The 16,173-nt window shown below is 63.6% G+C and overlaps 1 protein-coding gene across 2 annotated transcripts in view; it reads left to right on the forward strand.

The window, feature by feature from the left end:
• The first annotated feature begins 249 nt into the window (after positions 1 to 249).
• SSBP3 (single stranded DNA binding protein 3) overlaps positions 250 to 16,173 on the forward strand; it is a 119,793-nt gene continuing 103,869 nt past the window's right edge. Inside the window, exons 1-4 of one of the 2 annotated variants that reach the window (XM_055137722.1) lie at positions 250 to 539; positions 1,290 to 1,362; positions 1,587 to 1,648; positions 4,164 to 4,248. In XM_055137722.1, coding sequence (XP_054993697.1) covers positions 484 to 539; positions 1,290 to 1,362; positions 1,587 to 1,648; positions 4,164 to 4,248 — 276 coding nt within the window. In that variant the 5' untranslated portion in view covers positions 250 to 483. The remainder of the gene's footprint in view (positions 540 to 1,289; positions 1,363 to 1,586; positions 1,649 to 4,163; positions 4,249 to 16,173) is intronic. The other variant, XM_055137723.1, reaches the window with a different exon arrangement.

Genomic DNA, 16,173 nt, shown 5'->3' on the forward strand with positions numbered 1-16,173 from the left:
CGGCCGCAGCGGGCAGGGCGTCGCTCGCGCGGCCGGGCCCGCCCCCCGGCGCCCATTGGCCGCGGCCGCCGTCAGTCGCGCCCGCCCCGCGCCCGCCCGCGGGTAGCCACGTTCGGTTGCGCTGGGAGCAGAGCGGCGGCGGCGGCGGCGGGGCCGGAGGCGCGGAGGGCGGCGCGGGCGGAGCCGGGCGGCGGGCGGCGGGCGCGCGGCGGGCGGCGGCGGCGGCTCCCCGGCCGGGCCGGCGCGGGCGGCGGGCGGCGGCGGCGCGGCGGCGGCGGCGGAGGCGGAGTTGCCGGGCGATGGGGCCGCGGCCGGGGCTGACGCTTTGACAGCTGGCAGGAGCGCGGAGCCGGCGCCGGGGGCGCGGGCGGGCAGCGCGGCGCGGGCAGCGCGGGCGAGCGGGCGGCGAGCGCCGGGGAGGGGGCCGGGGGCGAGCGGGCAGCGCGGCGGCGGCGGGGCTCGGCGCCCTCCTCTCTGCGAACCATGTTTGCCAAAGGCAAAGGCTCGGCGGTGCCCTCGGACGGGCAGGCTCGGGAAAAGTAAGCCCGCGTTCCCCGGGGGGCTGCGGCGGGAGGCAGGTGGGCGGGCGGCCGCGCCTGGCCCCGGCCCCGAGGCCGCGGCGGGCGGCGCGGGGGGCAGCCCATTGTTGGGCGCGGGGCCGGGGTGGGCGCGGGCCCGCGGGCCCCCGGGGCGCGGGGCGGGGGGCGCGGGGCCCCTTTTGTCCGCCCGCGGCGTGAGGGGTGCGTGCCGGGGGCTTTGTTCGGGCCCGGGCGCCCCGCCGGTGCCGGCCCCGCGCGCGCGCTTCGGGGCGCCGGTGCCGGCCCCGGGGCTGGGGGCACGGCCGCGCTGGGGGGCGGGGGTCCGTGCGCAGCGCGCCGGGGCGGCCCGAGTCCGGCGTTGGGGGGTGGGGGTGGCAGAGGCTCCCCGGACCTTCCCCGCTGGGCAGAGCCCGGCCCCCAGAAGTGGGCTGGGGGGCCGCGAGCGGAGCCCCGGGGCCGGGCGGCCGGCGACCCCCGGGAGGGACCGCGGCGGGCCGGGCGCGGGCGCCACTTGGAAGTTCAAGTTTGGGGGGCTGCGCCGCGAGCCCCGCGGCTGGAGGGAAGCGTCCCCGCGGTCCCCACCCACCAAGTTGAACTCTCCCGCTCGCTCGGGCGCCGGGCCGGGCCGGGCCAGCTGCGGGCCGCCCCCGGGCCGGGCCCCCGCGGGACAGCGCAGGAAGGGCCGGAGCCCGCGCCCCGGGTGGTCTGACGCTGCCCCCCGCCCCTCTCCGCCCCCTGCCCACTTTCCAGGCTAGCTTTATACGTCTACGAGTATTTGCTGCACGTCGGAGCACAGAAATCGGCACAGACCTTCTTGTCGGAGGTGAGTGGACGTGCCCCCCCGCTGGCCAGTTTCTTGACAGCCCCCCTCCCCACCTTCCTCGGAGCCTTTGTTTTCAGGAGCTGCCACTGTGGCCACCATTTTGAATTTTTATCACCTTTTGGCATTTATTGTTAGTTGGTCCTCGCCGCCTTTTGGCTCCGGGGGTCGCCCCCGCCCTCCCCTGCGCCGCGCTCAGCTGTCTGCGCTCTCTCTCCGCCTTGCAGATTCGATGGGAGAAGAACATCACGTTGGGAGAACCGCCGGGGTTTCTGCACTCGTGGTGGTGGTAAGTTTGCGCGAGAGTTTTGGGCGCGCGCGCGCGTTTGTTTTGTTCCCAGCCCCGGGTCCGAGTGAACAAAGACGGGAGACTGGGAGCTGGGGGGGCCCCCCCCACCCGCCCTCTCTCCCACCGCAGCCTTTAGCCTTGCTTCCTCTGGACCGACCCGGGGAGGAGAGGGGGAGAGAGGCTTGAAGTTCTGGGTGCTCCTTTCCCCGGGTGCCCACCGCCGGGTCCCGCCTGGCGCTTGGCTGGGAGCGCCTGACTTTTCCATCTCGCCCTGGGGCCCGCGGCAGGCCCCGGGAAACCTGGAAGGATTTTTGTCAGCTCTGCATGCTGCTTTAATTAGACGGGGTGGGGGCAGGGCCGGGCCGGGCGGAGGGGAGGCCAGGTCTGTTTTACGACTGGCCTGTCCCCTTCCTTTTTCTTCTGTGAGGTCAAAACCTCAAGAAAGAAAACCTACTGGGGCCTTTTCCAGCCACCGAGAGAATGCTCTCAGGGGCTGCCACTTCCTTTAAAAGCCATTCCGAGTGCCCGGACCTTCCCTTCCTCCGCGTGCCCTGCCCCCACCCCAGCATCCCGAAAACCACAGAGTCTCATTTTACCAGAGCCAGAACCTGGCCTGGCGAGGGATGACCTCGCGGAGCGGCTGCCCGGCGGGAGTGAGGGGGTGCGCTTGGATTTGTCACCCTCCTCCTGGCCCCTGGCCCTGCTGGTGGGGGACCGCCACCCCTCTCTGGCTCCCGGCTCGAGTGTGGACAGGCTGCAGGCAGGAGGCAGGCTTCGGGTCAGCGGGAGTGACAGACCCTTGTGTTTTGTGGGACCGATCCGTTTTGCAAAGAAAAGCGAGCTGCCGAGAGGCGTTTGATCCTTGGTGGGGGCTAGGAAGACCCAGTGCCCCGTCTGCCTGCCCGCCCGGGCTGCAGCTCCTCTCTCGTCACTTTGAAATGCAGGGGGATGAAAGTGTCTGTTCTAACTTGTGCCGGGAAAATGAGTTTTTAATTACTTGTGCTAGCCTGGGATCTGCCCGTGTCGGAGGCATTTGGTGTGGCGCAAGGATCGGCCTGTAGGAGCGGGTGACGGGGTTTCCGTGTGGTTTGAGGTGTGTGGAGGGCTCGGCCGGGCTGACCTGCCGGGAGTTTGCCCGGTTGGAGATGTCGGTGCGTATGGAGGCGTGAAGCGGCTGTGAGTGGCTTGGGGCACAGACAGGAGCGTCCCTCCCCCCGGCCCCTGGGAGCCCCAGTTTTCCTCTTAGAACGACAGTTCCAGCTCCCCCAGCTTCTCCCAACTCTGGCTCAGCCCCGTGGACATAGTAGGGTTCGGGGGGCTGTGGTCTGGCCCTGGAAGGTGCCTGTGTGATCTGTCCCCCGGCCAGCGCCACGACCTCTGAGTGGGAAGCAGTTGGGGCTCCCACCCTCAGGGAAGATGCTTGCTGACGATGGGAATGGCATCTTCTGCCTTGGCTCTTTGGAGGGGGCCCGAGCACTGGATGGGGAGTCTCCAGTGCTTTGGTGACCTTTCTCCTCTCTGCTCTGTGCCTGTTTCTCTAGGGCCTTCTTCGGTTCCTGACCTAGAGAAGGGTGTGTTTTCATTGTCATCATTGTTGGGTTTCTTATTTAGGACTAGGGAGCTAACTTGGGTCTCCTATGTGCCATGCGAGGCTCGTTCCTTAACCACTGAGCCATATCCTCGGCCCTCCAGCAGGTTTCTGAGATCCCTCGTGAATGCCAGTGAGGTGTCCTTTCTTTGTGTAGGGCTGTACGGGTTGGCAGAGGGTCAGTCTGCCTTTTGGACTCGGCGTGCTGACTTACTGGCTCTCAGAGCAGGGGAGGTGGGCTCCCCAGTCCCTCCCCCGCTGGGCTGACTGATGACCAGTGCCGCCTCTCAAATTGAGGGGACAGGGACTTGCGCCCCCAGAAGCTCTCATAGCTGATGGATAACCTCTGTGGGTGTGGGGGAGGAGGAGCGCTTGCCTGAGAGAAGCTGGGGTGGGGGGCGGTTTCCTGGGCGCCAGGGGCTGTGGACGCGGGGAGTGGGACCGAGCGCCCGTCACAGTCATGCAGTTCTGAGCTCGGCCTATGACTCATAGTCTTAGTCTGACTTTGACAATTTAACCTTTTCACAAAATGCAGCCATTTTGAGTGTTTTTTTTTTTTTTGGGGGGGGTAATGGGAGGGCCATCAGAGGCGCGAACATGACACAGGCACTGCTTCGCACCCGGGTCCCGGCCTTTGTGCCCGGGCTTCACCGTCCCAGCCTGTCCGAGCTCCTGTGGCCCCGGGCGTGGGCGCAAGCCGCGTGCCGGGCGGTGTGGCGGGTGGGCGGGGGTCGGCCACGGCAGGTGTCTGCCGGGAGAGTGTCCTCCTGGCCACGGCGGGAGGTGGGTCCATTTTGTTTCCTAGGCAGGGCTCTGCCCAGGGAAGGCCGGTGAGGTGGGATGGACCCTCCAGGCGCCCTGGGGCTCTTGCCTGGGGCACCCAAGTGCCGATTAGTAACCCGATCTTACCCTGTTTCTTGACTCCAGCGTGTTTTGGGACCTTTACTGTGCAGCTCCTGAGAGGCGAGACACTTGTGAACATTCGAGCGAAGCGAAGGCCTTTCATGACTACGTGAGTAACGAATTTTTAATCCTGGCAATAATTACAGGGTTGGATTGCTCCAACTTCTTTAGTACCCAGAGCAAATGCACAGCCAATTGGCAGTGTCTCCTGGCCTGTCTTTTCTGCTCTCCTCACTCCCGGTGGCCCTCTAAGAAAGCCTCATTATGCAAAAAAGGGTCGATATCTACCTGCCCGAATTAAAGGGCCCGTGCAGGCCCCCTTGCGCCACCTGAGGGGTCTGATTGGGGTGGACAGACAGCCGGAGGAGGACAGGTCTCTCTGTGGTGTGGCCTTCAAGAATGTCCAATCACCGAGCCAAGTCATGAAATAAAAGTCACTGCAAGACGCGTGTCTGATGAGGCGGGGGTGCTGAGTCCTACCTTTGAGAGACGGGTTGTTGGTCTCATTTTCCCAAGATGCCACCTTCCGACTTCTGTTTTGGGGTGTGGGTGTGGATGAGGGTGGGCCTGGGGCCGGGGACAGACGGGTGGTGCAGGTGCTTTGAAGATCTTGGCTGGTCCCCAATCCTGTGTTGTTCGTGGCCTCCTGAAGGTAATTTGTTTGCACGGGAGCACTTTCTTCCCAACTTAACTCCCCTCCCTAACCCCCCCCCCCCCAGATTTTTAAGCTCTGTGAAGTGCTTTCAGGGGGAAGTCTAGGGGAAGTCGGGGAGAAGTCAGCGAGAAGTCATCCGCACGCCCACCTCCCTGAGAGGTGGAGTCAGACTTTACGGTTAGATGAAACAAGGTCAGATCTTGGGGAGTCCGACCCTGAAGAGCTTCCCAGTGTCCTTCGAGCCCTTCCATCCTGTTGGCCTTGTAGGGGTGTGTGTGTGTGTGTTTGTGTGTGTGTGTGTGTGTGTGTGTGTGTGTGTCTGTGTGTGTCTGTGGCGCTTCAGGTGTCTTGGCCTTTTGCGTGAAAGGAGTGGGCTCCCGACTCTAGACTCCTGGGCGAGTCTCTGTGAATATTCAGGGACCACCCCCTTGACCAGCTCATCGGTGCCTCCGGCTGCTTTTGAAACCAACCACGGTGACCTGTCCCCGCGAGCTAGTGGTGTCCACGGGGTGTCCGGTCCCCCTACTGTGAGTGACTTTAGGGTGCAGATTTCCCGTCCAGGAGGTCTTAGCGGCTCAGATGGAGGCCCACTGGTTTGGAGGTTTGTTCCTTGCGATGGAACTGTGCTTTGAGAAGTTGGTTCCCGTGACCCTGCCGTGCCTAGTGGTGGCACGTGCTCCTGGACATACGAGCGGTGCTGAGGGTGCGAGTCAGCTTTTACTAGTAGGAGATGAGGCGATGGATTCACTTGTGATGTGGTTCTTCTGGGAAAATCCACGATGGTGATCACAGGGTTTCTGAGCGGGCGGCGTGGGAGGAGGCCGGGGGTACAGTCACCGTGTCAAAATAGTGGGTGACTTTGACATTTCTATCTCATGAAACTCTAGTGTGACTTTTTTTTTTTTTTTTTACCTGAGGATGTCCAATTCCTGTGTGGTCAGTCTTTGCTATGCAAATTGTTTTATTTTAGAGATGGGGGGATGGGTGTGGCCTTGCCTGTTTCAAGTCAGTTTGTGCTGGAGGACTCTGACTTTGGCCAAACGCCGTTCAGAGACGTTAACTTCTCACACAGCTTGGCCAGAGCTCTCATCCCGAGACTCCTCGGCAATTTGTGGTCTGCTCTGCCCTCTTGCCCCAAGACAGTGGCCGCGAGGAAGGCGTGCATGGGGTTGCCACCAGTCATTTACTGGGGGAAAGGCAGATGTGAGCTGAGACCTTTCAGAGGTGGTGCAGAGAGGGCGGGTGGGGGGAGGTCCGAGATCCGCGGGTAGGGGCCGGAACCAGAGGAAGCGTGACGCCGGGCACGGGCTGGGAAGAGCGCAGGCTCCCTGGATACGAGAAGCCTTGGTTGCAGGAGTGACCAGAGAAGCTCGTGGTCACACACGCCAGAGCTTCAGGGGTCTGTGACTTGGCTCTTGGCTTCCCCCGAGACTCTTTGATTTTTGTTCTGTCTCTGTGGTGACCCAGAGCTTAGCCCCCTTATTTAGCCTGTGAGGACCACCCCGACCTCTCCACATCTTGCTCCTCTCCTTGGAGGACTTCCCCTCCCCCTCTTTCTGGTTTTTTTTTTTTTTTGACCATTCCTGGTTGTGCTCAGGGCTTACTCCTGGCTCTGAGCTCAAGAATCACTCCTGGTGGGGCTCAGGGGACCACATGGGATGCCAGAGATTGAACCCAGGTCAGCTGCGTGCCAGGCAAGCCCCTGAGGTACTCTCTAGGGCCCCTTGGAGGACTTTCTTTGTGGTTTTCTGTACCCTTTTGGGTTGTCTTTAAAGCTCACCTGTGCCGGGCCTCGGTGGGTCTCTGCTGAGTGGCGCAGGCCGAGACTCTGGGATTCACACCCTCCCCCCTTCTCCCCCTGCCCCCCGGAGAGGCGGATGTTGAGTCCAGCTCTGTGGCTGGGGGGAACGGAGGCCCACTGAGGCGGGCCAAGCCCAGGTCCTGCTCCACACCTGCGCCGATGCACAGTTCCTGCAGGTTTATCTTTCCAACCACAGCGCATTCACTGTTTCCGTGCCAGACGCTGTGAGCTAATGCCCCGGAGGGGCTCCCACAATGCCTTGCACACAGTAGGCACCCTGGCAGCGCGGGAAGGCGCGCGGGAACAATGGGGTAGGAAAACAGCAGGTGATCCGGGGTCAGTGAATAACCTGGCCTGGAACAACCTATGGAAGATGTTCTCGCGGTGACCTCATTTTTCCTGGGGAGTCTCGAGCCAGGTGATTTTCATGGGGCTGACTTAGTCGTGCTCAGTCATTTTTCGAGAGAAAGTGGCCTGTCCTCTGGAGGGGCAGCGTTTTGGAGTACTGGGGCGCCTTGTCCTGCCGCCCACTGCCGCTTGGGGCTCAACAGGAGCATCCCCGTTCTTCCTAGGCGGGAAAGGATCCGCCCCCCAGCAGGTCCCGACCGCAGGTCTGAGGCGATGCTGGGGTGCTCGTGGCACAGTGCTCTCCCTGACTGATGGCCGCCGGGTCAGGGGCTAGGAGTCTCCAGAGGCCCTCCCAGGTCAAGGCCAGGCTGTGGAATGTGGAGGGAATGCTGGTTCGCCGGCGGGGGGAGGCTTCTCATCTTTCTTTGAGTTGGTGAGTTTTTATTTGAGTCACAGTCTGTCTTGTCGTCCCCGCTCCCCCAGCCCTCCCATCCCCCCAACACACACCTGGTGACTTCAGTGCTCTGGGCCCAGCGTGCCGGAGCCCGAGGGCCCCCAGCGCCAACCCGCACAGTTTGAATTGGTGTCTGGAGTGTTTTCCTGAGAACGGGGCTTGCCTCCTGCCGGAGATGCCCCCCAGCCAGGGCCGGGGCCGCCTCCTCTCCTGCCACGTGGAGGGTGGAAACTGGGGAGGGCAGTTTTTCCCGGAACCCGTGTGTGTCCCCTCGAAGGAGACTGCCCCTGATTTCAGGAAGGCCCCGTCCCACCCCCTGTGCCCCCCGGGAGGCCCTCGAGTTGCGGGTTTGTGGGCACGTGCAGCCCCCCGATCCGGGCGAGTCTCCGGCCGGCACCCCTCGAGACTCGCCCGCCCCCTCTCTCTGTCTGTCCCAGCGGCCGGGCGCCTTCGTTGCCAGCGGAGCCGCTGGCGCGGGGAAGCACCCAGAGCCCAGGTGCGGAGGGCCCGAGGCGTTTGTGGCTCCGTGGCAGGGTCCCGTGTCCTTGGTGGGCCTGAAATAGCAGAGTGATATTTGAGAGGCTCTCCTTGACGTGGTGCCGAGTTCCTGCCAGGCGGGTGTGTCCGGGCACGCCAGAGCCCTGTGGGGCCAGGGCCCCGGAGACTCCTGGCCTGCGGGCAGCCCGGGGGCGTGCACTCCCCTCCGGTGTGATAAGCTGGCCCAGCTCCGCCCAGAGGCCCTGGCAGCTTGACACGCTGCCCTTGGCTCGGGCCCTGGGCACCCTTCTGTGGCAGATTAGCAGAGAACCCACACACGCTGGCCCGTCTCCCCCCGCCGCCCTCGGCGCCCGTGCGAAGCCCTTCTCCGGGCTCCCTCCCGCGTGCCGCCGCCGCCGCTCAGCCCGGAGGTTGCCAGCTCCCCCCTTGGCCGCTAATTAAACGCTCAATGAGCCTCTGGAACTGCGTTTTGCCAGAACCGGGGCTGTGCAGCCTCCGTAATGGTTTTCAAGTGGCAGCAAGACCCCACATGGCAACTCCTTCTTGCCCTTTATTTCAGCGAGCCGAGGGTGGGGGCACCCAGAGAGAGTTTTTGGCAGTGGTCACTTCACTTGAGCCCCAGGACCGGCCGTGGGCACCATCTCCGCATAATGCCGGCTTTGTTGGTGAAGCCTTTGCTCCCAGCGAGCACGCCAGCCGCTGCTCTGCCCGGGCTCGGGCGCCCTGCTCTCTCCCCCGCGGGCACCTCGGGTGGCCTGGCTCTCTGTGCGGGGGGCCCTCCGGACAGAGCCCCTCCTTCCCTGGGTGTGTGCTGCGTGCGTGCCCGGGTCCCCAGAGGAGGGCGGGCCTGGAGGTGTGTTCGTTTCAGGGCCTGTCGGCCAGGATAGCGAGTGTCTCACTGCTCTTTGCTCTCCCGGAGGCTTTGGGGCATCGAGAAGAACTTTCATCTCTCTAACTTGGCAGTACTTCTGTCCAAGGCCCAGGAGCGTGAGATGACTTGCATAAACCTCTCTCTCCTCCCTCCTCTTCTCTCTCTTCTCTCCCCTCTCTTTTCTCTCTCCTCTCTCTCTCTTTTCTCTCTCTCTTCTCTCTCTCTCTCTCTCTCTCTCTCTCTCTCTCTCTCTCTCTCTCTCTCTCTCTCTCTCACACTCAACCCCTCTCTTTCTCTCTGTGTTTGGGCCACTCCCAGCCCCAGTGACGCTCAGGGACCGCAGCAGGCGGGCTTGGGGGGCGCCACCTGGGGATTGGACCGGGTTGGCCGAGGGCAGGACAAGCTGTCCACCGTGGTACTGATCCAATCCCTCGTACAAACTTCTTGGGTCAGTGTTGCTGGAGCTCCCACGGCCCGGCGCTGCTGCTGCCGCTGGTTTGCAGCTGCTCCGCTCCGGGGTGGGCTGTTCCGTCTGTGGCCGTGAGGCGTCTCTTCTCCAGGGCCCTCTGGACTGGACAGAGCTGTGTTCTCGCCGGTGCAGGGGGCCTGAGTTAAGCCTGTGCCCACCAGCAGGGCCTGGCTGGGTCTGCTTTCTCCTCCTCACCCTCCAGGGTGTGGGGGTGCGTGGGGTCCCGTAGGGAAGTGGTCGAGTCCTCTTCCTGTCAGCACAGGTGGCGCCAGTGACGTTGGGGTCCAGATGCTTGAACTGGAGCCCCCGACTCCCTGGGTTCCCCATGGGGGGGGGGTGCGGGAGCTGCCGGCTGGCTTCAGCCTGCACGCCCTGGCACAGGCTGGCACTGATAAATGCCCCCTGGAGGTGTGCACGCCTTATCGGGGGTGGGCAGCGCGGTCCTGCCCCCTGCCCCACTGCGACTGCCACGTGGCTGCAGGGGAGACCCGCAGGGCTTGGGACTTGGTCCGCGTGTGATGCGGACTCGGGTTTCACCTCTCACCCTTGCTAGCAGTCGGCCCGCCTGTCTCCAGGAGGGCCAGTGCAGTACTGGCACACCCCTCTGCGGCCCTTGCCGCTCTCCGAGCGCCCCAGGGGTTCCCCGGAGGCGGCCTCAGGGCTGCGGGAAGCTGGTTCTCAGCACCCGTGGGGAGGGGAGATGCCGAACACGAGGGCCTCCTGCACTGCCCGCCCCGCTCGCTCTCTGGAGGGGACAGTGCGTGGGGGTTGGGGCTGGAGGTTACCGTGTCATCTTACAGGTAGGTAAGTTGAGGCCCAGCCCTCAGCCACCGGGAAGGCCTGATGAGGGTCCGGGACTCCTGCCTCTGCTCTGTGTTGCCTCGTGCACTGGTGAGTTGTGGCCTTGGGCACCTTTGTTGAACTTGTGTCCCTCTCGGAGTCCTCTGGCGGAGAAAGGGGTGAACGAGGCCGCCTGCCCCAGAAGGGCGCTGTGTGAATGGAGTGAGCCCGCCTGCATACACACGGTGTCGGGTGCAGCAAGAACCCTCTCTGTGTTCTTTTCTGGGGGGCAAGGGGGCACCCCTGGCTGTGCTCAGACAACCGCGCCTCACTGGGGTTCAACCAGGGCTCCCCTCACTCAGCATGCTGAGCACTCTGCAGATGAGTGTGACCCTTCGGTCACCTGGCGTGTGTGTGTGTGTGTGTGTGTGCGCGCGCGCACGCGCGTGCGTGCTCCTGTGCGTGTCCTGGCTTTCTGGGGACAGCAAGGTGAGGCTGGCGGGAGGCGTGCACTTGAGTTCAGGGCCCGCGTTCCCTCACCTCTGGCCAGCACCCTGGACGGGAGCTGTGTCCCTGAGCACCTCTGGGTGAACGGGGGCTTCAGGGGTGCGCATGCTACACATGTGGCCCCAGCCCTTGGGAACGGGGGTGCCGGATGCCCCGCGGGCCGTTGGCCCCGTGTGACACGTGTCCCTTTCATTTCGTTGTTTCTCTTGCTGTGAGGATCTGGGACTCTGCGGCTTCCTCTGGGCCCTCTGACCCGTGCCTGGACTTGCCGCTTCATTTTGTTGTTGTTGTTTTGCCGCCTTGCCATCCACTTCAGTCTTGATTCTAGGCCTGGCTGGGGCCTCTGCTGGCCCTCAGAACCCCCCCCCCCCCCGAGACACCTCCCGCCCACCCCTGCCCCGGAACCGACGGCTCTTTTTTTTTTTTTTTTTTGGCCTTTTTTTGGGTCACACCTGGCGATGCACAGGGGTTACTCCTGGCTCTGCACTCAGGAATTACTCCTGGCGGTGCTGGGGGACCATATGGGATGCTGGGAATCGAACCCGGGTCGGCTGCATGCAAGGCAAACACCCTACTCGCTGTGCTATCACTCCAGCCCCCCCCCCCCCCCCCCGATGGCTCTTTCTGACTGTCCGTCGGTTCTTTCTGTCTGGAAGGAGTCACTGGGGCAGAGGCTGTGGCCCTGCCCGTTCTCTTCGTAGGCTGCAGGGCCTGGCGGCGGGGCGGGCCTTCTCACCTGTCCGCTGCCCACTCCCCTCGCCCAGCCTTGGGGGAGTCTGGCGGGAGGGTGAACTCTAGGCCTCGCTGAGTGAGACGGGTTTGATCCCTGCCCTGGTGCAGAGCCTGTTAAATGCACGTCTGAATGGAGACGGACAAGGGGCTCGGGGTGACGCATTGTTTTGCCAACTCTCAGCTGTGACCCATTAGCGAGATGTTAAACCGACCCGGTGGGTCAGGACTGGCAGTTGCGATAAATAAGCAAATAAATAAAAGAAGCAGGTGCATCCCCCAGAGAAGACGGAAATATTCTTTCGGGATCCCGCGGTTTCCGTGTGCCCGAGAGTGAACGGTGTCCTGGTTTGCGACGCCCGCTTTGCCTGAGTGTGGGTCTCCGCCTGAACCCGCAAAGCCAGTAGCCCAGAGAGGGTAAGAGCGGGACCCCATGGGCCCTCCGGGTCGGGTCGTGTGCCGTGGGCCAGGGGGCCAGTGGGCCAGTGGCGGCTGCAGCCCTGGGGACTCACCCAAAGGCTTGCGGGAGGCTCTTTCACTGCCGGCCCTTGGGGCATTGAAGGTACAAGCCCCCAGATCAGTAGGGCCTCGCACTTGCACGCCATGCCATGCTCTCCGCTCTCCGCAGCTGGCGAGTTGGGGTGGGAGCAGCCTCCTCCCTGCGGTCCCCCCCCCCCGCCTCCTCCCCACCCCAAGCACTTTTCTGAACATCAGTGAGGCTTGGGCTTTGGTGCCGCAACAATCTGGAGAAGTAGGTCCCAGGGCATCCCCGCCTGACCCGGCTGGCCCTTGCTCCCGAGTGCCCGTGTTCGCACCCGGTGACAGCTGTTTGCACAGTCCCCAGGAGGCAGCTTTGTGTCCCCTGCTCTTTGTGTGTCTGGGCGAGGCGCCTGGCATTGTGCTGGTTTCACAGTCCCCTGACCTGCGGGGGCACAGCTGCTCCCGGGCTCCCCTTTGAGCCGCTCCCCTCCCCCGACAAAAGGCTGTTTGAGAGCGTTCCGGGGTCGCGGGGGGGGGGGGGGGGGGCCTGTGCCGGCAGGCAGGGCTGGCCAGTTCTCCCTCAGGCCCCCCGCTGCTGGCTGGTGTGGGGACTGAGGCCCCAGAGGGGAGAATTCCCGGCTCTGAACTTAGGGTTCAGGTTCTTGTGTTTCCTTGCTGGTGTTTTGGGCCCGAGCGGGTGGTGCTCGGGATTGCTCCTGGCGGGGACCGGGACCCTCCAGGGTGCCGGGGCGTGGAGCCGGGTCAGCCGCGTGCGAGGCAGGCTGTTCCCGCGGTACTGTCGCCCCAGTCTGGGTTCAAGTTCTGGACCTTTCCTTTCCTCTTCCCTCTCTGGCAGTTCTTGGGGGTAGCCCCTGCCCGCGCCAGAGGGGACACCAGGCCGGGCTGGGGACGGGTCCTGGCGCGCCTGCCTGTAGCTCTCTGCTCTCGGGCGGCACCCGGGCACCCCTGCGCGTGCCTTTTGTGGGGCGTTCGGGCCATACCTACCCGGTGCTACTCAGAGGCTACCCCTGGCTCTGCCCAGGGCGGACTCAGGGCAGGGCTGGGGCTGTGTGCAATGCGCTGGCCTGAACTCGGGCTAGCTGCCCGCAAGACCAGGGCCTTGCCCGGCTACTATCTCTGGTCTCCCGACTGACCCTGGGTAAGCCGTGTGACCTCTCGGCACCTCGTTTCACAGCTGTGAGGGGAATTGTAAGAAGTGGGTCAATCGGCTTCATCGTGGCTGGATAAATAGCAGTACTCCTACGTTTGAAAACAAATAAAAGTTTGGGGCAGAGCGATCGAATAGTGGGGAGGGTCCTGGCCTTGCTCGTGGCCAGCCTGGGTTCAGTCCCCACCATCCCATATGGTCCCCCGAGCACCACCAGGTGGGACCCAGTAATGAAAACAAAGGGGGCTGGAGCGATAGCACAGCGGGGAGGGCGTTTGCCTTGCACGCGGCCAACCTGGGTTCGATCCGTGGCATCCCATATGGTCCCCTGAGCACTGCCAGGAGTAATTCCTGAGTGCAGAGCCAGGAGTAATCCCAGTGCATCGCTGGGTGTGACCCGTCCAAAAAAAAAAAAATAACCAAACCCAAAACCAACCAACAAACAAGAAATAAGTTTGAATTTTTCTGACACCTTAAGGTTCCTCAGAGTTGGGGGTGGGGAAAGAGTCTCACAGCTCGTTTGTGAGTTATGTGCCGCCCCTCTTTGGAGAAGGCAGCGTCAGGTCACAGGACAGTATCCAGGAGGAGCCCCTCCTCTCACCCCCATGGGAACTGAGGCCTGGGAACCGAGGGTCGTCTCCCCCCGCCCAGGCCCGGCCCCGCTGCAGTCAGCGACGTTAGAAAACCTCCACTTAGGAGGTTGGCGCCGGCGCCCGTGTCGCCACCCGTTAGGAATTTTGCAGTTTGCTTTGGGAGATGCCGGGGGCTTCCTGTGGCTTTGGCCGGGCGGGCTGGGCGAGGGGCAGCGGGCCCAGTGGGCCGGCCTGGCGTCGGGCGTGTGCGCGCTGCCCTCCCCCCGCCCCGCCGTCTTTTAGAAGGCGTCCAGCAGAAAATGTTATCCTCCCCCTGGAGGCCCGGCTTTTGGCAGCCCTGCCTGCCCGCCGGCCAGACCCTTCCCGGCCGCGCTTGTGTTACAGAGGCGCCCTGGCCGCGCGGCCGGGGGCCCGCGAACCGCGTCAGAAAGGGGACTTTACAGCCTGACGGGGACTTGCGGCCTCGGCCTTCTCCCCGAATTGGCCGATTGATGGTTTCAGCAGAGCGTTTCAGCATCGGGGAAGCCAATACAATTTGAGTTAGTTGTGACGGCTGCCACTTTAAATACCGCAGTGAATTTCTGTCGGCAGCTAATCCGCAGGATGGGGAATTGCAGAAAACTTGATCACCAGAGCGCTCCAGTCGATTCTGACCCCCAAGCTAGAGAAAATGAACTTAAGCTAGTTGACTGTCGCCACATGCTTTCTCGGGCATCATTTTGCTGGCAGCGCGTCATCCCGGGGAAGGTGGAGGGGCAGTGCAGGTGGAAGGCTCTGCGTGGGCCCCTGGCTCCTGTGGTTTTCGGGTGCCACGGGGGTCTGTGTGCAGGGAAGCCTTTGGGAGCCGCGGCGACTGATCATTTGATCATTTACTGGTGGTGGGGTAAGCACGGGAAGATCACTAGCATTTACTGAGCACTTACTACATGCTGCATTCCTTTCTAGACGGACGTTACCTTCTTGGGCCAGGCCTGGGCAGTGGGGAGGGTGTTCTCCCCTTTTCCCCAGAAGGGATCTGATAACAGAAGCGGCCCCCTTGCCCTCCCAGCCTGGCCTGGTTGGGTTTGTCGGGGCTGCCCTGCCACACAGCCCTGGGGGGCGGCTAGGTTCTTAAGGCACTTCCTCTGCTGTGAGTGATGTCACCTGCCTCAGTAGTCTGTGCCCCAGGCGCCATGCAGGGGGCTGGTGCTCTGTGTGCGGTGAGGCGGCCCAGCGAGGGCCCTTTCCCGGGAGGAGCCCGCTTGCTCAGGGCCGTGGCCCTCCAAGAAGACTCTGCTCCTCTCTGGCGGCCTGCGTGCACACTTTGCGTGTGCCAGGCCTGAATTCAATCCCTGCACTCCATGTCCTTCCCAGAACCACCAGGTGCTTGGGAGCCCCTCTCCCCAAAGACCCCGTTTTATGCACCCCCCCCCCCGCCCCGCGGGGACGGCTGGAGACTCAACCACGGAGTCTCGTGTGCTTTGCTCTCCATGCCCAAGGGGGCGCCCTGTTGGCCGGGCAGGGGGAAGCCAAAGCCATGAGGGAGGAATTCCGTTCGCCAGGACGTGGGGCCTTTCGGGTTTGCCTTCAGTGGCGGCAGAGCTGATTGTGGAGTGTGACTAGTGGGGACGTTCCAGAGTCGACGGGGAAGTCGTCAGGGTTGCTGGCAGGGCCCGAGAGAGCTCCGTGGGCTAAAGTGCAGGCTTTGCATGCTGCAGGGGGCCTGGGCTCTCGAACCCTGGCACCGCACAGCCACCTGAGCACTGCGCTTAATGCTAATGAGTACCCATGAGGCGCTCTGCCTGGGACCCCGTCCTGCGTAGTCCCGTCTACCTGGCGAGCTCCGGGGGTCGCTCCTAGCTGTGTCCTGGGCTGGCAGGGTAGGGTGGGGTGGAGGGGGGGCGCGGGGAGTGGGTGGGTGTTCCACCCTCTTCAGGGCAGGTCAGAGGGACAGCTGCAGTGCAGGTAAGACCTCCCCGTACGGGAGGGTCCAGAGTTGGGGGCTGGGCGGCCCCTGCCTGAGAGAAAGATTCCAAGTGGGAGAAAAGCCCCCCCTTCCCAGGGATGCTTGAGGGGTCCCCACCCCCCGGCCTGTGCAGGGCTTCTGGACAGCTCGCCGGGCTTCTCCCTAGCTGGGTGACCTTCACCGGCCGTGGTCACCGGTCTGGGCCTCAGTTGACCCTGCTGTAGCCCAGGCCCAAGAATGACACCGAACACTTCCTGTTGCTCTGGTTTCTGCGTTCACCTTGTTTTGGTTTTGTCTTGGGGCCACACCCAGGACGCTCTCGGTTGTCACTCCTGGTGGTATACCCAGGATGGAGCCCAGCCTGGCCGTGAGCAAAGGCTAAAAACGCCCCACCCGGGAGCAGGACTTACGGCTCCAGCCCTGCATGTTCCTTCGTCTTCGGGGCGACTCACGGCGGTGCTGGGATTGAACCCGGAACCTGTGTGCGAAGCCCCACACTCTCCCGTCCCTGTCTTGGCCTCCCCGCCCGGGCTCACAGAAACGGTCTCTGGCGTTCCTCACTCCTTGAGCAGGCTGTGCAGCGGGCGGTCACCCCCCGCACCCACCGAAGCTCACTCAGACTGCCTCCTCCTCCCAGCATGAGGAAACTGAGGCTGGGAGGCGCTTTGCCCCTGGCTACGAAGTTGCTGCAGTGGAGGCAGAATTTGAACCCCAGGCCCCATTCCTCGCCCATGAG

The sequence above is a fragment of the Sorex araneus genome, chromosome 5, assembly GCF_027595985.1.
Source record: "Sorex araneus isolate mSorAra2 chromosome 5, mSorAra2.pri, whole genome shotgun sequence".
NCBI lineage: Eukaryota > Metazoa > Chordata > Mammalia > Eulipotyphla > Soricidae > Sorex > Sorex araneus.